The sequence below is a fragment of the Mustela nigripes genome, chromosome 10 (genome assembly GCF_022355385.1).
Source record: "Mustela nigripes isolate SB6536 chromosome 10, MUSNIG.SB6536, whole genome shotgun sequence".
Taxonomy (NCBI): Eukaryota; Metazoa; Chordata; class Mammalia; order Carnivora; family Mustelidae; genus Mustela; species Mustela nigripes.
In genome coordinates, this window is record NC_081566.1 from 28,709,030 (window position 1) to 28,736,360 (window position 27,331).

At 53.9% G+C, this 27,331-nt stretch overlaps 1 protein-coding gene across 6 annotated transcripts in view; it reads left to right on the forward strand.

The window, feature by feature from the left end:
• The first annotated feature begins 2,379 nt into the window (after positions 1–2,379).
• ITPKB (inositol-trisphosphate 3-kinase B) overlaps positions 2,380–27,331 on the forward strand; it is an 87,503-nt gene continuing 62,551 nt past the window's right edge. For 3 of the 6 annotated variants that reach the window (XM_059412884.1, XM_059412888.1, XM_059412890.1), the window contains exons 1-2: positions 2,380–2,657; positions 3,957–6,069. In XM_059412884.1, the coding sequence (XP_059268867.1) occupies positions 4,165–6,069 (1,905 nt within the window). In that variant the 5' untranslated portion in view covers positions 2,380–2,657; positions 3,957–4,164. Of the gene's footprint in view, positions 2,658–3,318; positions 3,339–3,404; positions 3,422–3,492; positions 3,652–3,956; positions 6,070–27,331 lie in introns of those variants that run through there. The other 3 variants (XM_059412886.1, XM_059412887.1, XM_059412885.1) reach the window with 3 other exon arrangements.

Consider the following 27,331-nt stretch of genomic DNA (forward strand, 5'->3'; position numbering starts at 1 on the left):
TTTTTCACAGATGCCCTTTGTCAAACTGACAAAATTGCCTTTCTGTTCTTAGTTTCATGGCTCTGATTTTTAAAATTCCATTTCTGGTGCTCGCTTCGGCAGTGCATATACTAAAATTCCATTTCTGTACTCCTGAAACAAATAATACATTGTATGCTAATAAAACTAATTAATTAATTAATTAAACAAACAAATAAGAATGTAAATAAATAAATAAATAAATAAATGGGATTCCATTTCAAATGTGGGAAGATGGAAACCCCAGACAGCTAGGCAAACTTTCCCTACCGATACCTACAATGGTGGGTATTTAGTATAGAATATGGAGAAATTAGTCACAAGCACGGATGCTAGATCCCGACTGCACAGGTTTGAATCCGAGCCTTTGCAACTTGCCAACTATGGGATTTGGGGGGGAGATTACTGTGCCTTACTTCCTTCACCTGTAAAATAGGAATAATTATAGTATCTTGCTCATAGGATTGTTCTGAAGATTACAATGTGAACAGTGCGTGACTTCTAAAACTTGTTGTATGTTTTTTTTCTCCCGTACATTCATTTAAAATCGTGGAAGACAACCAGATTCTGCTTTGGGAAGCAAGCCAGCCATGCTGACTTCCAGATACGGGTTTTGTTCCATCTTTTTCCCAGTCCATCATGCTCTTGGTAGCACAGTTAGAATTTTGGACCGGAAGAATTGTTGTCTGGCTCTACCTCCAGCCCAAAGCAGGAATTCCTTCTGCGTGCCACCCCTGACCAGCTGTTGGCTCCCTTTTGAGCAAAAATTCTTCAGGCTAATTGTAGGTCCTGGAAGCCCGAATTTCTCAGTTCTGGGAAAGACTGATGATATCTAGCCATGAGGTGACAGTGAGATTTCCCAGGGACTGGGAAGCTAAATTTCCATGTTCACAGTGTGCACTGCTAGGTCCTCCAGTCGCTTCCACCATGACACCGGACATGGTGTTTGCTTCTTGTAGAACAGTTAGGAACCAAGCCTGTAGAATGGGTCTCCTGGGAACTAGCAGCTCCTCTGGGAACTAGCCACTAGGGAACCAAATTAGGGTCAAGGGTTGGCCTGGCACCTCTGTCTTAGCAACTGCCCAGATCCCAAGTCAACACCTGAATACAGTCTAGGTTCCTCTTATTTGGCCCAGCTGTGGGTGAAAGAGTACTTTCATGGTGTATTTGGAAAAAAAATTAGAAAGGACTCCAAGCATCTGATTCCCAGAAGCTCTTAGCTAAAAGATCTCTTGGTTTCAGATTTGACACGAGTCTTTCCCTGATTGAGCAGCAGGCTGTTTTGCTCACTGGAAAGGTATTGTTCCATAAACAGGCAAGAGAGGCATTTGCTACAAACAAAGTCAAAGTTTCCATCTAAATTTTAGCTAATAGAAATATAAGGCCAATTCAGGTTCTAGATTTTTAAATCTCCTGAGCCTGGCAGCTGTGTTTTCCCTCTTTGTACTAAATGCTGCGGTTTAGGATTTAGGGAATTATGAAAAACACACCCGTAGCAACGGTGCTCAAATGGGGTGGGTTTCCCTGCCTGGGAGTACTGACTGAGGCACCTATCCCCCCCCCGCCCCCCCCCCGCTTTTTTTTTGCTGATGGCTCTCAAAAATGATCCAGCTAGAAGAGACTGAGCAAAGCGTCTCAGGCTTTCTTAGCTTCAGGACTATCCTTTTTCTTAAAATAACTGAGCATTACATGCAAAACTATGTCAGCGTCCCATTTGCTGTGCACCTTTAGTAACAGAGAAGCGTGCAAAGTCCAGGCATGTTTATACGACTAGTAATTGCTCTGCAAAACCATCAACCGCTCCCAGCCCAACAATCTTCCAAAATACTATGTGATGCATATTTAAAATCTGCAGAGTTGGGAGGGGGCACCCACAAACTACCTTCTTTGAATTTGCATATTTGTGTATAAGAACACACATCACTCTGATATAGGATTTGAGCTAGTCTTCAATGCTAAAAAGGTCCCCACGATTTGCTTTGTCTGAATGCACACTCAAAACTTTATTAAAAACATTTTTCAAAAATAAGCAAGACATCAGCAAGGCTGGGGGGGAAGGGTGGAAAATGGATCGTATATCTTTTAACCTGCAGAAGTCAAAAGACTTTTTTTTTGTTGTTGTTAGCTAACAATGGAAACTTTTTTTTTTTTTTAAGTGTTTCCCTTTCTCGGTCTTGCCAAGCAATAGAAAAAAAAAAAAAAAAAAGAAAAGAAAAGAAAAACTTGTTCCGCTGAGTTCAACCCCAGACGGGCTCACAACTTCCTTCCTGCTTTCCTCCCCCAAACCCCCGCCTTTCTCCCTCCTCCCTCCTCCCTCCTCCCCACCCCCCCCCCCCCCCCATTTTTTTTTTTTAATCGCACATTGAACAAACACTGAAGTAGCCAGAGCAGACACTGACAGGGGTAGTGTCTGCACGGCCCAGAAGGGCGTGCAGGGCCGGCCGGCGGAGCCTCCGCGCGATCGCCGGTCCCAGCCCGGGCGCTCTACCCCAGCGTTCGCGCTCCCCTTTTTTGTCTTCCAGAGCTCGTTGGGGAGGTCGATCCTGAGCTTTTTCACTTTTCAAGCCATCTTGTTCCTACGAGGTCTGCGTCCCTGGGCCATATAGTCTGCTCGGGTCCGGGCAGCTGAGAAATTGCAGGTAAGTTTGGCGGCTTTTTTACTGCTCTCGCCTCCGAGCCCTCCCTCCCCTGCCAGGGAGCCAACCTGGGCGTTCCGGGTTCTGGAAAGACAGAGAGGTGGGAAGCGGGGACGCGGACCGAGTGTGAGCCGGGAGGGCGGCGGGAGCCGAGGTGTGGGGAGCGGAGGAGGGACGGGTTCGGGGCGTCCCACCCGCTTGCCTTCCGGGCCGCCGGCCCGGCCGCCTTCTGCGCGAGCACCGGGCGTCCCCGGCTCGGGCAGCAAAGCCGCTGTGCTGGCGCCGGGCGAGGCTGCCCAGGATGCGGATGAGCCCGGCCCTCGGCCGCGGCGCCCGGCGTTCGGAGCGCGGGCCGGGGCGGGGTGCCGAGCCGGGCTGCAGGCGCGCGGGCCCCCGGGTGCCTCCGAGTGGGCGCGGGTCCCGGAGCCTCAGAGGCAGCCGCGTCTTGGGGCACAGGGGGTGCGGAGGCTTGGCTCCCTGTACGCGCTCACACACACACGCCTCCGCTGGGGGCGACGACAGGGGCAACGAGTACTGGTTCCGGTACAGGGGACGTGCAGCGCCTCGGCTCCGGGCGCGCGCAGGCGCGCCCACACTCACAAAACACACTTGTTTGGGGACAGGCGACAAGGCCAGTGCTGAAAAAATCCCTCGGCTGCGGCTCCGCCGCGCGCCCAGGCCCTGGTAGGCCGAGGGACCCACCCCGAGCTCGGGATCGGGGAGGTAAACGGCCGGCGCGCAGGCGTCCTCCCCGCAGCCCGGCGCAGGTAGCCGCGGGGAGGCAGGTCCCGCTCAGGTTTCCCCCGCCTGGGTGCCTGAGGCCAGAGAGGGTGGAGCGGCAGATGCTGCGGCTCAGGGGCGGGCTGCCCTTCCTCCCGCTTCGAGCAGGGTTTGCTCGGCCAGAGGAGACTCGCAGACGGTGGATGCAGTGTCCGCACCCTCGGGGAGATCCGACTCAGCCGCGCCTGCACGCAGCACACTTAGGAACCAAGTAGCCGTACGTGGGCCCCCGCCCGCCGTGTGGCTTTAGGGAGGAATCTTAGATTTTGGACTCTGCAAGGACCTCTAAGCGCATCACACCCTGGGGGTGAGGGGTGGGAGCGCACTCGGGAAACGCACACCCGCCGCTGCGCTGGTGTCCTCGCGGAGCAGCGTACTCGGGTCCCGAGAGGTCCAGTGACCCCGGACACCCGACGTAGGCTAGCGGGCCGCCCCGCCCCTACTCCCGCCACCCCCCCCCCCTTCGGCCGTCCCCCTCCCCCGCCCTCCGGGGTCCTGACTCTCCTTCTTGTGTCTCCACAGCGGCGCTGTCGTGTATGGAGCTTTGGGCCGGGGCTGAGCCCTCGGTGTTGCCCCTCCGCTCGCAGCCCAGGCCATGCCACCGCCTCGGCGCGCCCAGCCGCGGCCGCCGGGTCTCCGGGGCTGAGCCGGGAGCCGCGCGAGGAGGAGGCGCCAGCGGCGGAGCCCGCTCCGGAGCCGCGGCGGCGGGCAGCGCGGCGGACCCAGTACTATGGCTGTGTACTGCTATGCCCTCAACAGTCTGGTGATCATGAATAGCGCCGAGCAGGTGAAGAGCGGCGGCTCCCGGCCCAGCAGCAGCGAGACACCCCCGCCGCCGGGGAGGGCCACGTTGAGCCCCGGCAGCGTTTTCAGCCCCGGGAGAGGAGCCTCTTTCCTCTTCCCCCCCGCCGAGTCGTTGTCGCCCGAGGAGCCCGGGAGCCCCGGGGGCTGGCGGGGCGGCCGGCGCAGGCTGAGCGGCGGCAGCGGCGGCGGTGGCGGCAGCAGCGTGGGCAGCCCGAGTTGGGCGGGCCGCGCTCGAGGGGACGGGCAGCAGGTGGTGACCGCAGGATCCCTCTCCCCTCCGGGGCCGGAGGAGACCCAGAGGAAGCTTCGAATCCTGCAGCGCGAGTTGCAGAATGTGCAGGTGAACCAGAAAGTGGATATGTTCGAGGCGCACATCCAGGCGCAGAGCTCCGCCGTCCAAGTGCCCCGCAGCCCGCGCCTGGGCAGGGCTCGTTCTCCCTCTCCCTGCCCCCTCCGCAGCAGTAGTCAGCCCCCAGGGAGGGCCCTGGCTCAGAGTGGGGAACGGAGGACAAAGTCGTGGGGGGAGCAATGTCTACAGACTGCAGAGGCCGGCTCCTCCCGCCTGAGAGGAAGGGCGCTGGGCCTGTGCCTCTCAGAGGGCGACGAGGGAGTGGCACCTTTCCCAGGCCCCGCGGCCCCGTCAGGACCAGGGGCTCAGGGTGCAGCGGATTCTGCAAGAATGAAGAGGACCCCTGCCAGATCCCACTGCTCGCCCAGAGCTGTGGAAATCGACAAGACAGTCACTCTGCCTTCCCAAAGGCGCAGCTGCCAAGCCTCCCCACTGGGGCTGATCCATGTGAACTTAGGGATGGCCACAGAGGGGACAGCAAGAGCCACATCCAGTGGGCCACACCATCCACACGACCCTGACCTCACTCAGAGGGCCCGAGAACTCGGTGGTGTGCACCCCCAGGAGTCTCTGGTGCAGAGACAGGGGCAGCCTCTGGGCAGCGAGACAAGCCCAGCCCCAGAGAGGGAAGGGCCCCAAAACGGGGAGCCCTCTGGGGAGGTGGGGAAAGGAGATCTGCCTGGTGGCCTGGGGGGCCCTGGAGTGCCTGAAGCCAGAAGGCCAGAGGACAGGACTGTGAATTCGCAAAGCTTGGAGCTTTCTGAGGCCCCCAACCGGGTCAGGCCACCTCCAGACCTGGGCTCCGTAAAGCCAGAGGTGACCCAGGGTGGGGCCTCCATGGTCGGGGAGCCTCTGCCAAGCTCCAGAGGAGTGGATGAAGGGTCTCTGACAACAGGAGGCTTGCTTGGGGGCAGTTGCTTAGCACAGCCTGGGACACAGGAGGTAAAGGCAGGAATTCCCTTCAGGGGAATGCTGGAGACTTTGCCTTCCTGGGAAGCCGTGAAAGAGCTGAAAGAACCACCGTGCCTTCCTGGGGACAGGCTGGGGGTGCAGCCTGGGAGCTCTGGGGCTTGGCTGGGCCCCATGGAGGCAGCCCAGCTGGCCTGGACGTGTGGCACAGGGATGCAGTCAGAGGACACTTGGGGAAGCCCCCAGCAGGACGGAGCTGCCCACCCCAGCCTGGAGCTGCTCTCCCCAGATCAAAAGGATAAGACTTCCCCGAGAGAGGCTTGCAGCCCTAGCAGTATACCAGCGGTCATCATCACAGACATGGGTGCCCAGGAGGATGGGACCATGGAGGAGGCCCAAGGGAGCCCTCGCGGTAGCCTTCCCCTGAGGAAACTGTCCTCTTCATCTGCCTCCTCCACCGGCTTCTCTTCCTCCTATGAAGATTCGGAGGAGGACATCTCCAGTGACCCTGAGCGCTGCTTGGACCCCAACTCCGCCTTCCTGCATACCTTGGACCAGCAGAAGCCCAGAGTGGTAAGTTTCATTCTGAGATTTTCCGTCAACTGGTTTGCATGCCCCTGTTGTTACTTTCTCCTGAGTCACGAAGACTCCTATCAGGGCCCTGGGCCGGTCATAACTTCACCATCCTCTCCAGGTGTGTTTGCTGGGGAGGTGGCCGAGCACTGGCTGTGTATTCGGTAGCTCGGATAGTGAGTCAGTCACTTCACTTGCTACTTCTATGTACATCTTAAAAAACAATATTTAAGGTACATTTCTGGCAGGTCACCACTCCTTTCTCAGGGAGACAGTGTTCATGAACGTTACCAGAAATTCTCCGAGTCCCCAAAGATAGTGAACAGAGCTGCTGAGTATAGCTTTTGTCTGATCAGGCGAAACACAATTCTGTGATACCTTGGGGCAGAAGAAGACTGACAAGATCATGGAATTACCTTGGCTTCTACTCATGGGCCAAGAAAACAAGCCATGGGATTCTATGACAGGCTCTGAATCCCAGGGCTGTGCTGGGGCTGGGTGTCCTGGGTGAAGAGGACAGCACGATATTTGTGGGATCCTTGTAACTTAGATACAGTTTGATGGTATGAATTAAAACAACACCATGCTTTGAGCTATGCAATTTTCAAAAATAATAGAATGTTATATTTGGTTATATTGCCCAAGCTAGAGTTCCCTATGTGTATGCTTGCTGGCTGGTGTAGGTACATTTCAGATATGTTTTCAAGTGCATTTGTTTTAAGACTTTTTATTTATTTATTTGAGAGAGAGAGAGAGAGCACACGAGCGGGGGGAGGGGTAGGAGCAGAAGGAGAGGGAGAAGCAGACTCCCCACTGAGCAGGGAATAGCAAGTGGGGTTTGATCCCAGGACTCCGAGCCCAGCCATCTGAGCCACATTTGTTTTGATTGATCATACTGACATCTTGCTCTGTCCCTGGCAGGAGATGGGAGTTTATTTCTGTTACACAGTTAATCTCAGTCCCAAGCTGTTTTCACTCTTAGGAGAATGAGAGTGTCTTACGGAAGACGTTAAGAGTTGACGCTAACACTTCTGAAAATGTCTGGACTTTCTCTTACTTTTCCAGAGTATGGGGAATTTCCTAGTTCAGTGTGCAAGGGGAGGGGTTCTGGTGCTACGCTGGGGGAAAGTCTGCATCTTATTACAGCAGGTAGCCTTTTGACTTCATCTTGAGTATCAAATACTATGCGACTTACCGCAGTAACTCCAACTGCAGGTGCTCAGAACTTTGTTTCTACTTGGCCTCCTTCTTGAAGGTATTTTGGACCTCAAAGCCTGTCCCTCTCGGACTCCCACTTTAGTAATCACAGTCTGAATTTTTGAACACTGAGCATTCCTGTTCAGGAGACTCTATTTTATGCCGATGAAGGAGAGGCAAATGTGTATGCAAAATCTGGCCCCGATCAGCCCGGTGTTTTGTGACGGGATAGGGCTGTGGGCACAGGCATACTGGGTTGGGGGGGAGGAACGGTGCACCCGGGATGGGAGGGACAGGCTTCTGGATGCAGGTGTGGCTCACGTCTCTCTGCCTTCGTGCCCACAATTACAGGCCTGCTGGAGAGGACAGTTCTCGGTTCTATGCTTCCCATTTGCTTTTAAATCCCTGGCGCGTCGCTGGCAGGGCCAAGTGGCTTTAACGTTCTCCGGCTTTCCATTCGGCCTTTCTAGGGGCGGATTAGCAGCTCCTATTGGCTGTCTCTCAAAGCAGCTTCTGTGTCCCAGCCTTTGAAAAGGGCTGTTGTCTGGAAGTCAGTTAAAGGGGAGATCAATAAGGACAGGTGCTATGGGTTTTTTTTCTTTTTTCATTTGCTGGAGGGATGCCAACTGAGAGGCCAGATGGCTGAGCGCTGTTCTGTGAGCCAGCAGGTCCTCGGGTAGAAATGAGGGCTGCCGGGCATCTGGGGGGCTCAGCCGGTGAAACCTCTGGCTCTGGGTCTCAGCTCAGGTCCTGATCTCAGGGTCCTGGGTTCAAGCTCCTTGTTTAAAAATAAATAAAAATAACAAAGAAATGAGGCCTGCCTGTTGTCCACCCTTCCTCCCCACTTTACACAGGTTTTCAGACACCCTCAGAGTAGAGCCAGGGAAAAATCCCGGGCAGCGTCACTCTGAGTCACGTGAGGCCGAGGGGGTGCGCCCGTGGGGGAAGGGTGGGTAACCAACTGGAAATTATGGGATCCTAGGGACTTTTCACTGTTGGTTGAGTGCTTGCATGATAAGCCAAGTTTTCTTTTTCTTGTACAGCTTGTTATGGTGGAGCCTTATCTGTGACACCAAAACGTCTGCTCATTGGGTCAAAAATCCCTTGGTTACCTGATAAGGATATTTGGTCTACAGAAGGCCTGACATCTTGATTGACTCGGCTTTCTGGTTGCACGCCTCCGCGCACTCTGTAGACCTCTCTGCACGGGGTGGCTGGGGGATGCCCCTGCCGCCGCCCCTGCTCTTCTCCCACCCGGCTGCTCCCATGTGGGGCTGCGCTGCGCTGCAGGTACCACGGCCTCACTGGCTCATGTGCACATGGGCTCACACGTGCTCACACTCACACATGCCCCCACACGTTCAATCTCACAAGTGCTCACATGCACACACGCCCTCACGTGTTCATGCTCACAGCACTCACACACACACATCCTCAGCCTGTTCACGCTCACACGCACACACCCTCAGCCACTCCATGCTCACGCGTGCTTACACATACACACACGCCCCCACGTGTTCACGCTCAGAGCTCACACACACCCTCAGCTGTTCCACACTCACACATGCTTACCCTCACACACGCCCGACGTTTTCACGTTCACACATGCTCACGCACACGCCCTCACCCAGACTTGCACGTGCTCACACATGCTTATACTCACACACGCCCTCAGTCGTTTCACACTCACATGTGCTCACTCACACTCCCACCTGTTTGTGCTCACATGTGCTAACACACCTTCACCGTTCACGCTCACACCACTTAGACACACTTACCTGTTCACACACTTGCGTTCACCCTTGCCCCCTCGTGTTCATGCTCACAAGCCTCACATGCTCACGTGCATACTCAAATTCTCACACTCACACATCCTCGGGTTCATGCTCATACATGATCACTCAGACTCATTCACTCTTAGTGTTCGCACTCACAATGCACTCAAGTGCTCACACTCATACACACTCACCCTCACACGCTTGCACACCCACTCACACCTACAGGTTTGATATTGCACATTCAGCCTTCCAGTCATGCAACCAATCCCTGGCCCTCAGCCCCACACTGAGATTTTTTTTTTTAATTTTTCCTTTTTTTTTCCTGCGTTGCCTTTCCCTAGAGTTAAGCCTTTTGCGCCTTGTGCAGCTCGTTTTTTCCTCCCGCAGAGGAGTGACTGTGGGTTATACTGTGCGGGCAGAGGTGACAGCCCAGGGAAGCCTGAAACAGGCTGCTTTGTTCACTCAATGGCTGTCGGGTCCCCCTGCTGCTGCTTGCTGGTGGAAGCCCCACAGCCCAGGGACCAGAATCCAGAAGCCCTCCCTGTGGTTAAAAACAAAGTGCAAAGCAAGTTTTTTGGGATTGCACTCTGAAAATCACTTAGCCATTTAGATGATGCAAATGAGCTGTGGCTTTTTTACCAGGCGGGAATGTGGTCCCAAGCCTGGTCTCCCCCCCACACCCCCACCCCGCCGCTTCCACATGCAGGAGCTGTGCCTCCGGCTTTCTGCTCCTGATGAGCCTGACACACAGGCCTGGCCCTGAGTGCTCCAAGGCTTTGCAACTGTCTGTTTATAAAGGCTCACATGTTTGAAATTCACTCGGAAGCAACTGTGTTGCACGCCTTATGTCTGGGGCTTAAATTCACACACCTTCACACTTACTGCTCTCTGCAGTCTGAACAGAAGTGAATTGCACTTGAGCAAAGCTGGTGTTCTTGCTGGTCGTTCTTGAAGAAGCTAAAAATCCCATCAGCACTTCTTGCCTTCCCTCTGTCACTCTGTTAAGAGCATGCGGGCCTTGGGAACACCAGGCTTCAAGGGTCTGTTAAAATATGCATGCATCTTACCTAAAAAATAGATTTTATTGATTTACTTCAGAATTGCATTATCAGTTATGCGTACAGAGGCTAAAACAAAATGCTGGCCTACTTCCCTGGGGAATTCCATAAAGAAGTATCATATAGAATTCTGGCCTTCTTGGTACTTACGATTTCTTAGGGGCCCTTGGAATTTCGTTTCCTTTGCTTTAAAAAAAAAAATAGTGACCAGTTCTGTGTTTGTTTCGGGGGGTGTGTGTGTGTGTGTGTGTGTGTGAAAAACGAACTCATACATAGAGTAAAAAATTCAAACAGTTTAAAATGCTTTTACGTGGGGGTGCCTGGCCGGCTCTGTCCATGGGGCGCACATGACTCTTGATCTCAGGGTCATTAATTTGAGCCCAACATTGGTCATGAAGCCTACTTAAAAAGAATTTTTTTTTTTTTAAGTTAAAACGGTTTTATGTGGTTTTGAAACGTGTCACACTTGTTTTGGGTAAACCAAATGAAAATGTTAAAGCCTTAGAGGGATATGTACCAAAAAATGGACGTCATGGTGAAAACCTTTAAATAGAGAATTCTTTTCTGGATGAGAATCTTGAAGGCTTGGACTGGTGGGGTTTGGTGTTCAGGTTATACATGCTGTTTGCTTGAGACGGAGCCCACTTTTTTCCTATCAGTCGGTGGAGAGGATCTTTCTGACAAGGCCTCCGCACCTTTGCGGTCTGGGAGGACCCTGAGCCGTCTAGGTGAGATTTCGGCATTCCTCTGCTCAGTTTAGGGATAAGAAAACCAAGACTCAGAGGCACAGAGACCCAAGGACAACCTCTGTGCCTCAGTTTCCTCTTTTTAAAATGTGTGTATTGCGTGAAGATGATCTCCTGGAGGTCTGTTTAACTCAGTGGTTGTAAAATTCTAGACTTGAAGTAAAACCTAGCATCTGTGAAGTCCACGTCATGGTGTCAGAACGTGTGGCCTCTCAGACCCGAGGCCCAAATTGGGCACATTTAATTTTGTGCTTTTATTTACAACCCATTAATCGATCTGCCTCCCTTTGCCGGAAGATGGGTTCTTTGTTACATCACATTTCAAAAAGCTTAATTTTGGCAGGTTTCAATGTAGTTAGCTAAAGGCAGAATCATAAAGTATTTGATGGAAAGAGTTTTAGATCTTGGTAGAGAAAACTGCATAGACTTCTGGTAATCAACAGGCAACTGATTCAGAATTAACTCAGGAACTCCTAGCCTGTGTTGTGGCCACACCTTCGGGGTGGAAGGTTCTCTAGTTTTGACAAGAGACAGAACCTGAGCATGGCAGGTCGTGCACGCCGGACCCTCAAACCCAGGACAGAGTGTGCCTTGCAGGGATTTTTTTCCTGACCAGGTAGAATTGGCCCCAGGGAAAGATGTATTTTTCACGAATCGGGGAGCAAACTGTTGAGGAAATCAAGCACAACCAAAAGGTGAGCTCTTGCATCCTATGAAAAGCCATGTAGGTGCCAACTGCCATTTGAACAACTGGATGTTTGCGATTTTGTATGTCCCGTTCTCCCGAGACCACGTGTGCCCTCTCCTGGGTCGGGGTACTGTTGACTTGGTGCTATCAGTGGTCTCCGCACATGGAGCAGGAGCACCCAGCATCATAGATGTCCCTCAGACCAGTGGCCCCAGTGCACCTGGTGGGAGAGACCCCCCAGAGGTCCGAAGAACCAATTGTCTTCGTCCCGGGACCCTCCAGTCACACAAAACTTGCTACAGTTCTGATGCCAAACCTTGAGTCCCACTGCAGGCCTCCCAGAACCCTGGTTATGCTATTTTTCAGGAGACAACTATTATTTTAAGGACAGTTCACATAGGGGCGCCTTGGTGGCTCCGTTGGTCTAGCATCTACCTTCTGCTCAGGTTATGATCTCAGGGTCCTGGGATCAAGTCCCGCGTCGGGCTCCCTGCTCAGTGGGGAGCCTGCTTCTCCCTCTCCCTCTGATCCTTCTCCCTGCTTATGCTATCTCTCATTCTCAAATAGATGGATAAAACTTGTGAAAAAATAAATAAATAAAGACGATTCGGGTCTCCTCAGCTGAAAGACACCATGCATATATATGATCCCATTAGGCAGCCGAGCCTCTGTTCTTGGTGTTAAAAAAATAACAAGAACTTTTCTACAGTGTATGTAGTTGGCGTAATACAAAGCTGGGAGTGGGAGAGGCTGTAAAGCTCATTTCCTCCAACACCCACGTTTTAGAGACAAGCAAAGCAAGGCCAGAGAAGGTTCAATACAGTGACAAGACCCCTGTTTACAATTCTTCTTTTCGCTTAAAAAACTTGATAAGTGGATAAGCTCTTACTCCCCCTGGAAGGGCCTCCTTGGCTTTAAACACAGCTCACGCTTTTGAAAGGTTCATCAAGGGGAGGGAGTGATGAGTGACTGAGTGACCATATCTCTGCTGCCTTATCTACCCACCAAGGAGATGCTGAACCATCTAGAAGGTGGAGAACAAAGAAAGGGGAAAAAGAACGAGGAAGGCGAGCTCATGGCTTCTCCCTGTGACCTCGCTGGCTTGGAGGTGAGGGTGCCCGTCTGCAGCCGGCCCACAGGTCCCACGCGAGGTGGAGAGAGCAGGCGTGCCCTCACGGGCCGCTGAGTGCCCAGCACCTCGCCTGGCCCGTGGGAGAGGCTCAGTAGGTGTCGTGGAGGTGGGATTGCAATGTCCGCCTGGAAAATCCCCTCGGGCCCCTTGCAAGAAACGCTCTGTAGCAGGCCTTGGATTGCTTGCGTCCCAGTCCTGTCCTGGGCTGGAATACAAACAGTTTCTCAAAAACTGGATTCCCCGGGCCAGCTGTGAAGCCATCACAGGCAGTGGACGTGGTGGGACATCGGGCCCAAGGCCGGCTGCCCCTTCTGTGTCTGGTTCCTAGAGTGGGTGCCCCTGGTTCCGTCTTGAGGATGGGAGTCCGCTGAGGATCCAGGGGACACCAGGCGAACAGCTCCGCCGCAGACGTGCGCACCCATCGCAGGGTGTTTCCAGGGGGAGACCACGCCCGTGCTCTCACGGGGAGGTGGACCCCGCAGGCCCTCTCCAACCAGGAGCGACTTGTCCTAAGTCAGCATGCAGGCCTTTGACCGACTAACTGGTCGGGCATGTTTCTTGACCGTTCCATTTGGAGCTGGCTGTTAGAAGTCGGATCTTTCCCCGCTGCTGAGCTTTGCTTGAGCGTTTGATTGACTTGGTATCACTTCGTGGAGGGCCATTCAGTAGAAGGTTCCTCTGCAGGGCTCTTGTCAATATTATACATTTTTTTTAAAAGAATTTATTTATTTATTTGACAGAGAGAGATCACAAGTAGGCATAGAGGCAGGCAGAGAGAGAGAGGAGACAGCAGGCTCCCTGCTGAGCAGAGTGCCCGATGCGGGACTCGATCCCAGGACCCTGAGATCATGACCTGAGCCGAAGGCAGCGGCCTAACCCACTGAGCCACCCAGGTGCCCAATACTATACATTTTTTATTTCCTGAAACGTTTGCTTCTCTTTTGCACCAAAACACCTGAGTTTTACAAGGAACCAGAAAGTGCACAGAATGAGCCTCCGCAGTTCATCTTTACGTATAGCTTAATGGAGGGGGGGGATAGGCTTTGACCCCCACCCCACCTCAGGATCTGTCAGAAAACTCCTCACCCGGCCTGGGCTGGTGGTGGTGAATTTTCAAATCAAGAAGAGCCTCCCTCGTGAAGGTCACGGTTATCTTGTTCATCTAGCATTTTACTTTTGTGGTAAGGTTCGGATGGAAAGGGAAAATGAAATGATACAGCGTCTTAAACAGAGGCCTGGGATTATTTCCGTTGACCGGGTGACTAAGATTAGGGGCGGCCCAATTTAGAGGTGATATGGTATGTTACTGGTGTGGGGTGCACACACACACCCCCACTGAAGCCCGGGGAGCTCCTCCCATGGGCTCTCCCTTTGCCCAGATTTGCAAAGTTGATCTCTGTGCATCAGAGAGCAGGGATGGGAGACTTGTGCCTTTAGCATTGGGGGCTCCGAGAGCAGTTTACTTTCTTCACCCCTTTTAAAGGGTCCTCTGCCTTCTGCACACACACACACCCCACCCCCACTACTTCCAATCAGAACAAATAAACTGATGGTCCTGTTTCCTAGGGAGAAGCTGTAATACCTTCTCTCTGATTGGCCTTTACCACTTTACTACTATGCAGGCAGGGAAGGAGGGATATGGTGGCTGGCCATCCCCCAGCAAGATCTGCAGTCTCTCTTGGTAGGCTGCCAGCTGGTGGGGCCTGGGCAGTTCCAGGGGGAGGTCACTGCACCCCCCAGGCAGTTTCCAGCAAGTGCTTTTCCAAGTTCACGGACATTCTTTCCAGGCTCAGCTCAATTTGTTTTCTTCTTCTCTATGGCAATTGATGACTGAGTCAAGTGTGTGAGTCTGCAGGATCTCCCGTGAAGGGCTTCCTCCAGAGTTGCCTGGGAGCTGGCTTTTGTCTAAGCCTCTGCTATGCGTGGGTGTGTCTGGTTGTGTCGTGTTTTTACAGGTTCACTCCCCAAAGAGCAGATCTAATACAGTGCACCTCTTCACGATGGGGAGATGGGGGGCCCTGGTTGGGGTAGGGAGAGGAACTTGGGAGTATCACTTCTCTAATGCTTAAAATGCTTATCTAACCTGAATCTGCCAGCAGGAAACTGAAAAGGCCTGTGTATGACAATGTCAGAGACAGTTTGATCTCTTAACAATGTCAAGTGGAAAATCCAACCACAGCCGGTAGCTTGAGAAATGGCTAGGACGTCTTGTTGGGATGACCAAGCCTCATACCCAGGCTGCTGAGCCGAGGGTAGGAAATGGGGCTGCTGGGGGGGTTGGGGTTTGAGAAACTGTTGGAAAATCCTCACAGATGCAGAAATGGCTAATGTGGGGGACAGTCTGAATGCCCTATAGTTAGTATTTTGTTTTAAGATTTTTATTTATTTATTTGAGAGAAAGCGCACGCACGCGTGTGCACATGAGGCAGGAGGGGCAGAGGGAGAAGCAGGCTCCCTGCTGAGCAAGGAGCCCGTTGCGGGGCTCAATCCCAGGACTCTGAGATCTAGACCTGAGCCAAAGGCAGAAGTTGAACCAGTGGAGCCCCCCAGGCGTCCTTGTAGTTGGTACTGTTAGTCTAAGACGTTTTGAATGCTATATAGTTGGTATCTTCACCTCCTCCACCTTCCCTGCCTCCATCACAGTGGTCATTAGCTCATTAGCATTGAGCACTTGGCTCATTCCAGGTCATTCGGCAGGAGGCCGGCGCAGGGCCTCCTCTGGAAACTGTTGGGCACACTTTGGGGGTGCAAGGTGCTAGAAGAGCCAGTGCCTCTCAGATCCACACTGGCCCTCTTTGGGCTGCGGGATCTTCATCTGTGAAATGGGTGTATTGATTAAAGCCTTCCTACTTCAGGCAGTCTTTGCGAGTCTCAGGGGAGAACATTCTGAGAGAGTAGGATTCTCTCCCGCCTAAACTAGTTTTAATCGTGAGCACCGGGACAGTGCTTTGAATGCTTTCCCAAAAGAGGATGGATAAGGTCAGGCACTGCGTGCGTGCAAGATGCCCCACGTCGGTGTGACTGACCCAAGATGTTGCTTGTGCCAGGGTTTCGGCCAGAGTGGATGGCGGACGAAGCTTCCTGCCCTGGGCCTCGCTGTCCCGTGCACAGGTGGGGTGCAGATGGGATGTAAGTTTGAGAAGCCGAGTGGGTGTGGAGGGGGCTGTGAGGCAGGGGTCAGTGTTCCCCACACTGAATCTGCAGGCTCTGAGCTCCTGCATAACTGAGAGGCAACTGTGCTCTGTCTAGAGTTGGAGGGTACATACAGGAGCATCGATTTTTTTCCAGTACCACGCAATGGTTTTCTCTTCTGTGTCCTGGAAAGTAAAAGGGCGGAATCCGGCAAAAGCTAGAATTTTTCGAGCAGATGCAATAGCAGATAGTAACTGGGCATTTCCTAAGTATGGCTGGGCCCTGGGCTAGACCTGGAAACCTGGGCACACAGGGGGCCACCCGTACTGAGAAGCAGACATTTGTCCCAGCTGTGCAGAGGTCGGGCAGCCACGTTCGGGCTCTGTCTGCAGACCCCTGTGCTAAAGAGAATGGCCTGGTGGATGCTCTGCCTCTCCCTGGGATCCTGACCTGGGAGGCAAAGCCGATGCCAACAGATAAACTTGAGAGTGGCGAAACTCAAGAACAAGGTGTATGGCCATGAATACGAGCATGTTCATTAAAGAGGAGCTAATACGTAGAGTCGGTGTTGGTGTGGGACCCATGCAGGAGCCTTCTGTGTGTGCTGAGCAGCCTGAAGGCTGCTCTGGATCCAAAGGTTCCAGGAGGTTGGAAAGGAAGAGGGAACACGCCCCCTGTGCCTCCTCCCCAAGCCTTAACACCCTGCACTGAATTCCACGAAGACCAATGCAGTATGTGGAAATGTGCCTTGGAAGGGGGCCTCAGGAGACCACCCACCCCCACCCCAACTGACCAGAGGAACGTGATCAGGAAAGCTTGGCACGGAAAGCTTGCCGCGGAGGGACATCTGTGTTTACTGAACTTGAATCTAAGCAAGGACCCTGGGGCAGGCTGGGGCGTGGTGAGCCCTGGTGTGGCCTCAGGGCAGAGTCCCCGGTTTGAGTGTGAGCTTTGTGACTCAAGAGAAATGCCTTCCTTTCTGCCCCTCCATTTCACTGTCTGTAAGGTGAGATGGACGGGGCCACCTTCAGGTTGTGGGGAGGGCTGCTCAGGTGAGCACAGAAGTAGGACTTGGGAGCAGGAGAGCCGGCAGATCCAAATTCACACCCTCCTTCAGTCCCAGAGTCTGTCCCTGGGGGTGTTTCACTTCTCTGGGCCTTCCTGACTTGTTGAGAAGATGCGGTGACAGGCGCGGCCTGTGGGCCCGCATTTGGCAGGCGTGGGTGGGTGTCACCTCCGCTAAGGTGGGGTGGCCCAACCCCATCCCAGGTACAGCTCCTGCAGGATGACAAAAAGCATCAGGATTTACTTTCCCAGAGAGATTTCTCCACTGGGGGAGAGACCTGGCTTTGTTACCAGGGGCTCAGAACTTGAAGTTGAAAAAACAACCCACTGCATTCAGCTTCTGGCAAGGGGTGTCAGGTTACTCCCCTGGGACCAGTCTCTCTTTATTCTGTCCCCTGCTCTGTACAGCTGCGGCTCCTGGGGCCTGGGAGGTCTCTGAACAAAAGTGATTTACTTGGCCTCCCCTGTGCCTTCTCTGCCAGTGGGGTGGGTACCTGCTTGCCACAGGGGGCTCTTTTTTGTGCCGTGGACCCCACTGAGGCCTTGAGGACCAGGCTGGCGGGTCTCAGGGCCACTCTGCACTATGCCCCCCTCCTGCAACTGGAGAAGAGGACAGCCTTCCTGGCACCTCCCGAGTCACACTGCTGCTCTTGGCCGTTGTCCGGGCTGATTTGTGCGGAGCCTGCTGGAGCCTTGCTCCTTGGGGCTGGAGTGGCAGACGGTGGCGTAGAGGGGTGAGGTGGATGGACCCCGAGTGTACCAGCTCATGTCGGAGCCCCGGCCAAGCCCGGGGGACCCTGTGTGGGCTCTGGTGGGAGCTGGGGCTGTGTGGTGACAGGTCCCACAGAGTAGCATGGGCCGTCCCTTGGCCAGGCGTTGACACTGTCCCGGGGACCCCTCTTGCTGAGCACGGACTTCTGCTTCACTCCACACTGAACGCAGGATGTGGAAATCTTTCCTTCCCCTATGGCTGTAGTGTGGGGTGGGCAGCCTGCTTGGCTAACCCTTGGGATCCCCATCTTTCCTGCCTGCTGTTGGTCCCATGAACCTCCACGTGTTCCAAGACGGCCGTGAGGCCTCTGGGCAGAGTGTCCAGGCACTCAACTGTCAGCTCCTTCGAGAGGCACTATGTCCCCTTCTGGAACAATGGGTCTCTGGCCTGGCTTACATCTTCCCTGGGCCCCAGATTCCTGGCTTTTGCAGGGATCCAGAGGCCAGCGTCTGGGAGGAATGGAATCACTGAAAGAGTTTGTTAGCCTGTGGCAGCCTTGACCTCAGAGGCCGCGTGCAGGACAGTAGCTCCCTTATTGCCCCAACCTGGAAATGTACACGGCGTCGTAATTAAGTTCCATTGCAGCCTGAAGCCTTACGGAGCAACGTCTGGGACCCTGCTTGCCTTGCGGACTCACACGGCACATTGAAAGTGATTCTGCTACCTTGGGAGAGCCACCTCCTGCCCCACTGCAGGCCTCGGTTTCCCCTTTGCCTCTGGTGGCCTCTGATACCACATCCCCGGGGCAGGGAGGGGTGGGGGGAGGCAGGAGAGGCTCACCCAGGAGCTGCACCGGCTGGGAGCCCTGAGGTCTGTATGGGTTAGCCCACAGGGAAGTGCCCTGAGTGTGTTCCTGCCTGGCCTTTGGGGACTTGTGACACTGACTTCGGAAAGAGGATTTTTAAGAACCTCAGGAAATAGTTCACCGTGACCCCATGACCAGGTGTTAGAGAAGAGAATGGGAGTCCTCAACGGAGGTTTGGAAAAGTTGCTTCGGGGCTCCTGGGTGGCTCTGTCTGTGGAGCATCTCACTCTTGATCTTGATTCAGGCCTTGATTTCAGGGTCGTGAGTTCAAGCCTCGTGTCGGGCTCCATGCTGGGCTTGAGCTTACTTAAAAAAACAAAACAAAAAAAAAACGGCCCATGAAGGATAGGCTGGAGGCAATGTGGCTCTCGATGTTTCTTGGGAAATTCACTGGGAGTGACAACATTATTACAAATTCATTGTAAACTAACTGTGTGGTTAAAAGTGCTGGGCTGTCTTGGGGACACAGTAATAATAAAATAAGAGCAGCTATGACTCCTGGCCTATCAGTTCTGTGCCAGGCTCGGTCTATAAATTGCTTCATTGAATTTCTATAAGGTCTCTATTTTGCTTCTCCCATGGCAAGTGGACTGCGGATCCCCAGCACAGCTAGTAAGTGGCAGGCCTCGGCCCCCAGCTCTTCCTCCCTGCCACCTGTGGTCTGTCACCAGAAGGACGGAGGAAGCTGGTGCCCTGTGCAAGGGGAGGGCACGGTTCAGATCTGGGCGCTGGGCTGGAGGGGGATCGGGGCCTGGCTGTGTTGAGTGCGGAGGGAGACGGAAGGGTCTGGGCAGAAGCCTTAGAGATGGGCGGCTGAGGGCATTCGGTTGCCTGTGCCTTGGACAGACCCCATCTGTGGGGCGAGAGAGTTGACTTCGCGTTGCTGCCCTGGAGTCATGCTTCAGTCTGGTTCAAGATCAATTTTCTATTCTCAGAGGTGAAACTAAGAGAGGATTCTTTTCCTTTTCAATGAATGGGCCTTTGTGCAAGAAACACAGACTCAGTTGATGGAACGGCTGCAAAAGGGAGCTTCTGGAGTGGCCTCGAAGTTCCCAGGCCCGGTGGGGAGGGAAGCAGAGAAGCCCAGAGCCGGGCAGCGACCCCGATGGAGGAGCAGGGGAGGGCACCCCAGCGTTCCAGATCTTTCTCAGTGACACAGGTGAACACCTGTCGCAGTAGTTGCAGGCGTGCCAGTAGCACCTACGCTGGAACAGGCAGCATCACATGGTGCTTCCTGCCTGCGGACTTCACTTCTGTTAGGAGACACGGGACAACCAAAGAAGAGAAGGTCTGTTCCAGCGGGGCCAGTAGGCAGGACAGGGGGTCCGGTGCTGCCGTAGGTGGCCGTCCCCGGGTTCCTTCCCTGCCAGAAGAGACCTACTCTGCGTGGCTTCGGTGGGCAGAGCTGCGTCTGAGGTTGTGAGCTTCCAGATGCCGTGGCTGCACTTACACAGGGGAACTGCAGTGTCACCACAGGATAGTGACCCTCTGTGAGCACGGAGAAGGTGCCTGAGGGGCGGCAAGCGGCCACCACGGGCTAAGTCCGGCCCCGCAGAGTGAACACCATGCCCCAGGATGGTTCAGCCTTGCCCCACGCTCCATGGAGACTCTGATGCAGCTGTCCCTCTTAGGAAGGGACTCTGTGCTGGCCTTGTGGCCATTACGGACATGCGCATCCGGGGTCCTCTGTGGCCGTAGGCATTTGCTTCTCTGTGATAGGTGCGCATGAGTGCACCTGCTGGGCCATATGGTCGTCACGAACTTGCTCAGTTTTTTAAGAGTCTGCCAGACCATTTCCAGAGTGACCGCGCCTCGGTGGTTCCCAGCGACCATGTGTCAGTGATCCGGGTTCCCTGCATCACGCCAGCCTGCAGAGCGGCTACGGTTTTCTACTTCAGCTGCTCCGAAGCTGCATGGGGCAACCTCCCTATGGTTTTAGTGGGTTTCTCCCCGATGGCTAACGGTGATGAACGTTCTCTCGTGTGCGTATCTGCCACCAGTACATCCTCTTCAGTGAAATGATCTGGCTTAAAAAAAAAAAAAATTCCCCAGAGGTGCTGCAGAACACGGACAGGGTGTGTAAAGCCTTGTGCCTTCGTCACCTGCACCCACCCTGTCGAGGGAGCTGTGCCTCTTCCCACCCCAGGGAGGGCACGTGGCCACCCCCGAGGTCCCGTCCTGCGCCCAACTTCTCTGACCTCAGAACAGAGTGGTGACCCCCAGCAGCCTCCCCTCTGAGCGGCCCCCCACTCACACCATCATCTCATTGCCCCAGGGCCTCAGGATCCACCTCCCACCCCTCCCCTGGGGTTGTCTCACTGAAGTAAAGCAACAGCAGGCACCAGCAAGGAGCGTCTCCCTGGCACCTGCTGGGCCTCTCTCCCGGCCTCCCCAAGAAGAGGACATGGGGCTGAGGCTCAGCCTCCCCTCCAAGCTTCCCCTTGGGTCTCTTCGGCTTGGCCTGCATTTGGGGTTTAGTTTTGCAACACAGTCGTGCTGAAGGTCCCAGAAATGCTTCCCTTTTTGTGCTCATGAAACAGAAAAGAAAAAGTGCATGTATCCTTTCAAACGGCTCCGAACAGTGGTGAGCGAAGTCCCCTTTCCGCTATGGAAGCAGCATGGGCGTCGTCGCTGCCCGGCACTGTGGGCTGATGGGCAGTGTTGCTGGTTTTCTGCCTTTCGCCTCCCACCTGGGAGGGGCTGCAGGAAGTGGCCTGGAGTGTTAATGGGGCGCCTGCCAGCTTGAGGGCCTGCTAGAGGGTTCTGTCTCATCTCCATGGGGAAGGGGGGGGCGGGAGGCGGGTGTCGTCTGCTTTAAGAACGTATTTGCCTTTGCTCTTCTGCCTCGAGAAGGACCTGGGGTGTGAAACGCTCATCCTTCATCATCCCTTTAGTGACTCCTAAAAAACAAGAAGGTGTGGCTGTTTCTTCCTTGGCCTAATGAAGTCTAATATTTGCAAATCCTCCTTCAGTGAATTGGTACAGACACTCTGTCCCAAAGAAGGAATTGTTTTCCACACGGGCTTAGAAGAGTTGTGGAGAACGAGCGAGGAGTTTTACAGGAGGCCCTGAGCCAGGGTGGGGGAGATGGTCTCATGTAGGTAGGTGACACAGGCTTTCCACCCAGTCCCTGTGGCCTACTAGAACATTCCGGCACATCACAGCAGTCATTTGATGGGGCCCAAGATCAAAAGCAGCTGAATCACATGATGGTTTGGTTCAGAATCTTTTTCTGGTTTGGTACTTTCTGAAAGACTAGGTTTCATTCTGGTTGAACTTGTTCGATAGTCTTGAGGGAAGAGGAGGAAGAAAAAAACACCCTTGTTATGGTCCTGGTTCGAATTAAAATTTGATATTTGTGTTTGGTTTGAGGTCAAATAAATAAAATGCATTATGGCTCTTGGGGAGTCGTTCATTCTGATTCAAGTCACTTCTGCAGATAACATCACAGTTATAAAATTTATTTCCCATGAACCTGCAGTCTTCCGGGGTGGAGTGTGTTGGTCTCATTTCTTAAATATTCTGGTTAACTGGGAGTTACTGCAAATTGCCTTCGTCCTTTGCAGTGAACTAGAAGCTACTAGATGCCCAAGCCAGCAGAGGTTTTGCTAAATGTACAGACGTTGTCTTCTAGGGACCAGGAGGAAGGTTTTATCCACGACTTGCAACCAGGCAGCTTTGAGGAAAGGGTCAGCTCTTGACTCGAATAGTCCACGGACATGTACTGGGTGCTGCCTGAATCTGGGTTGTGGTGGCAGGTAGGGATCTGTGTGTGAGTGGAGGGTAGCTCCTGCCTCCTGGGAATGTTAGCTCGGGGAGAAGGCAGATTGCAACAGCTCACGTGGCGCTGAGCAAGGGGTTAAGTAAATGTCGAAAATCACAGCGATAGAACAAGGAGGACCCAAACTCAGGCCTTTTAACTGTAACAAAGAGTTTCTCAAATGTGGCCTGTGGACATTTGGGACCAGACAGGTTTTGGTTTCGGGGAGCTATTCTGCACACCATAGGGTGTTTAACGGCCTCCCTCAGCAGCAGCCTCTGCCCCTGATTGCAGTGACCAGAAATGTCTCCACTCATGGGCAGATCGTCATGGGTTGAAAGCTGGGATTCTAGAGCTTGTCCCGTAACAAGCAGTCGACACTGCCTACTAGGGCAGGTGCTGCAGGACCATGTCCATGTGTGTAGAGGGGTGAGTCCAGCCAGGGTCCCCGTCGAGGGTCCTGCTGGAAAGAGAGGACAGAGGCCACTCTCTATAGGGCTTCCAGGAAGAGAAATGGCAGAGAAGTTTCTATTTGTGTGGGATTTTGGTGGAGTTCACTGGGGCAGAGAAAGGGGAACTGTCTCCAGAGGAGAAGGACCGACCTCTCCACAGGCACAAAAGTGGGACCGACAAGGCAGTGTTACGGAATGGCAGATAGTTTGCTGTGGACCCTCTACTTCCCTCCTCTTGCTGTTTTCTCATTCCCTCCTTTCGAGCCATGAGCCAGTTTCCAGCAGCTAGAGATTTCTTCCAGTCACAGGTCTGTGTCGGTCAGGACAGGCGAGGCTCTGCTGCAGTAAGAAACAGCTCCACAGAAAAAACAAAAACAAAAACAAAAAACAAAACAAACAAAAAAAAACAGCTCCACAGTCAGTGGTTGCCAACAGCAGGGGCTTACATCTGGCTCATACTGCATGCCTGGTCCGGGTCAGCTGCGTCCTCACTCTGCACACCAGGCTGACGGTGCAGCCCCTGTCCGGAGCAGTGCTGGTCACCGTGGGCAGAGAGAGTGAGAAGATGGGGATTCACATGCTGCCTCGGAGAGCTTCAGCTCAGAGAAGTGGTACATTTCTTCAGCTCATATTTTTTTCTTTCCTTTTTTTTTTTTAAAGATTTTAGTCATTTATTTGAGAGAGAGAAAGCATGATCTGGGTTGGGGGAGGCAGAGGGAGAAGCAAACTCCCCACTGAGCAGGGAGCCTAAGCGGGACTCGATCCCAGGACCCTGAGATCATGACCTGAGCCGAAGGCAGACACTTAACCAACTGAGCCACCCAGGTCCCCCCCTTCTGCTCATATTAAGTTGGGCAAGCAAAGTGTTGTGTCCTCACCTAACCTGAAGGGCATCGAGTCCTACCTTGTGTCCAGGAGAAGAGCTAGAAATATCTGGGGGACAGCCCTGACATCCCAAAGCCTGTACCTGAGCCGTGGGAGTGTGGGCTACTTGCCCTGGTTCTGAGAGACTCCCAGCTTGGCTCCAAAGAATGAATGGCCTGTTGGGGCACCTGGGTGGCTCAGTGGTTAAGCTGCTGCCTTCGGCTCAGGTCATGATCTCAGGGTCCTGGGATCGAGTCCCGCATCGGGCTCTCTGCTCAGCAGGGAGCCTGCTTCCTCCTCTCTCTCTCTCTCTCTCTGCCTACTTGTGATTTCTCTCTGTCAAATAAATAAATAAAATCTTTAAAAAAAAAAAAAAAAGAATGAATGGCCTGTTGCCAGGCTCAGTGACAAACTGCTGAGCGAAAAGAGAAAAGTGGACCGTCAGGATTCCAAAACAGTTTGATTTTCCAAATAAGTCAAAGAGGTCCTCGTGGGTTAGGACCAGGTCGTGAGCCCTCGTTCTTAGAGTTACAATGTTGGGCGTGGGAGGAAGTGTTCAAGTAAACAGGGCCTGGATGCAGTGGGCTGTGTCTGTAAGGAGGGAGTAGTGGATCAGGACATCCGTGGTTACTTAGATCCCAGATGCTTTCCCTGGCTGTTACTGTAGGAAACAGAACGGCTTTCAACCCACGCCAAGGGTTGAGCAAGATGGCATCCTTCGTGAACCATAGATTTACGGGCTGTTTTGAGATAGTAGAACACGCTGGGTCTGAGCAGACGCGACTGACGCCCTTCAGGACGCTTTCAGAAGGCCTGAAAAATTCCTTATAAAACCAGGAAGCGTCTTCCTCGTTGGAAACTCATTCAGACCGTGACTCGGTCCCAGGCCCTGGAGTGTGGAGATAGAGACAGAGCCTGGCTGTGGTGGATCTAAAATGGGATAAAACCGGAAACCTGTGGGAAGGACACAGGCCTTGACACCCCTTGATAGGGGGCACAGAGGTCTTAGAAAAATAGAACTAAAAATACCAGCTGTTGGCTATGTCCCTCCCCAGTGACCCGCTCTCTCCAAACCTGGTTTCCACTCAATTTCTGAACCAGTTTTCACCACGGTGTGTAGGGAGCTAGGGCAAGTGAGGTGGACAGAAGTGGGGGTGGGGGTGGGTACAAGCCTTGATTCAAAAGGAGACAAAATTAGGAAGCCAGTGTCTGGGAATTGGGAGGTTAGGGACATTCCAGAGACGGGAGGAGCCTGGAGCAGCCAGCTGGGTCCAGGGCTTGCTGGAGCGTGCACGTGGGTATGTGCATAAGTGTGTGTAGGGGGTGGGCCTAGATGTGGATGCATGTGTCCCCCAGGGAAGGGCTGCGGTGAAAGGTATGCAGAGGACCTGCCTGCGGTTTTTGATCGCTGCCCAAAGCAGGTTGTGTAAGCTACCCCCTCCTCCGTTGGGGACCCCAGGGCATCCAGGATGCCGTGGCTCCCTGGCATTTTCCACACCCCCAGTCTGTACTGTTCTTCTCTCACTCTGAGGGTGGCAAAGCGATCTTGTCCTTCTAGAAGCTTCCAAAGGCTGAGCAGGACCGGGTAATGGAAGACTGGAAAGAGCCTGAACAGACAGGTGGGCTAAAGGGCACAGGTGATGGCTGAACACAGGGCCAGGGCAGCCAGAGTGAGGCCAGCTGTAACCTCCTCCTAAACCAGTGCTCCCTCCACCGAGACCACTCTTTCTTGCACATCTTTGCTTTTGCAGCTGCAAAATGGGCACATATCTTCAGCTGAGCAGGAACTGTTTGCAAATGTGCCCGCTCTGGGAATTTGTTTCCGTTAAGAAGGCCCCCAAGGTGACACTGGCTCGGCTTCCTTCACCTTCTTTGCCCACTGCCCACTTTGCATGGGGCCGCCTCGAGCACTCGCCTGCCCTTCACTTCCCCTGGGGCTGGGACTGTGCCCGCGGCGGCTGGGAGAGCAGGGATGCGGACTGCTGTGGACCTCACCAGGGCCCCCCAGTTCCCAGCATCAGGCTCTGAGAAGGGCTTCCTCCCAAGCCTTGCCCACCCCTGGGGTGGCAGGAAGGTGGTTCACCCTGCTCTTACCCCAGGCTTTGAGGTCTCCGGAAGACACAGGTACTAAATATAAAACCACGACGACTATCTCACTCTTGCTACATTTCCACCCTGGCGGCTTACTGTACATCACCGCAGAAATTTCCTGAAGCCCTACTCCCAGGCCCCTGGGGCCAGGCTGGGGGGCACTTGAGACTGAACATCCCTCCCCCCACACACAGAAAGGCCCGTTGCACGGCTTGCTTGGGAATAGGGAGGGGCACTACTTTCTAGAAAAACACCACCCTCCCACGAGGAAACTGCCAGTAACTGATGTGGGGGGACAGAGCGGCCCAGACTGCGGTGAAGCCCCACCTTCCCCTTCTGGCCTCTGGGCTGGGGTAGGAAGGGGGGTGTGGCAGAGACCCGGAGAGGTTCAGCTCAGCGCTTGAAGAGAAGATGGACGGTAGTCCTGAAAGATTGCCGTTGGCACTTGTCGCCTCCCTGACAAGCGAAGGGAGGTCCCCATGGGTAGATCTCTGTGAAGCTTCAGTGTTTCTCGCGCAGCTTTCCCAAGTAGGGCATTGTTGGCATTTGGGTCAGGAGAGCTCTGTACTGGGGCTGCCCAGCACCTGTGCGTCATCACTGTGCCCCCCTCCCCGAACATCCAGACGCTCTCTTGGGCTGGGCAGGTGGTTTCTGGTTAACAGCCATAGCGAGGAAGTCTTTATGTTGGCAGGATCTGGAGAGGATAGCAGGCAGAATGGGGAGACCTGAAGGGGTGGGGGGTGGGGAGGTAGGCGAGGTCAGACCGAGCAATGTCTTATACCTGGGACAGGGTGTTGGCCTGATTTTTTTATGCAATGGAGCACCACCAGTTCACCGGAGAGTGTTTGGGGCTGGTTTTCTTTCTTTTTTTTCCTTTTCCTTCCTTTTCTTTCTTTTCCTTCCTTTATTTCCTAATGAGCAAGGTCACATTTGGGCTGCTTCCCTGGTATGTGACCAGCACAATGCGGGCCCCTCTCGTCCAGGGCCAAACCCTTGGGGTTTAATGCTGTGAGGTCACCGTCTTGAAATTTTTTTTTTTAAAGGTTCTTTTATTTATTTGTCAGAGAGAGAGAGTACACAAGCAGGGTGGGGAAGGAGCAGGGGCAGAGGGAGAAGCCGCCTCCCCACTGAGCAGGGAGCCCAATGTGGGACTCCATCCCAGGACCCAGAGATCATGACCTGAGCCGAAGGCAGACGCTTAACCCACTGAGCCACTCAGGCGTCCCTTGAAATTCTTAATTCTTTGAGTGTGTGTTTCATAAATGAAGTCCAGTGGCACAGGGGAGCAGGAAGGAGGCCCCTGGGCTCGGGCCCCAGCTGGCCCAGCGGCTGCTGATGCCTCACCAGGGCCCCGGGTGAGAGGCGGTTTCTAGTTAACAGCCATAGCGAGAAAGTCTTTACATTGGCAGGATCTGGAGAGGATAGCAGGCAGGGTGGGGAGTCCCTGCCACTGGTGTCCCAGGTGAGACATGCTGGCCAGCCCCACCCCAGGCTGGCAGAGCCACAAACTGAGCCTCCAGTCATTCCCGCTCCAGGTTTCCAGCGGGAAAGGGGAGATGCCCTGCCCCTGGCCAGGGTCCCGGATGGGGTAAGTCCCCTGGGTCCCTTAGGGTCTGCATTCACCCAGAAATATCAAATAGCAAAGGAGCAACACTATGAGGGTGAGGGAGAACCTGCGGAAGAGAGATTTCTATTTGACGGCCCCTCGGCCCCTCGCGGCCC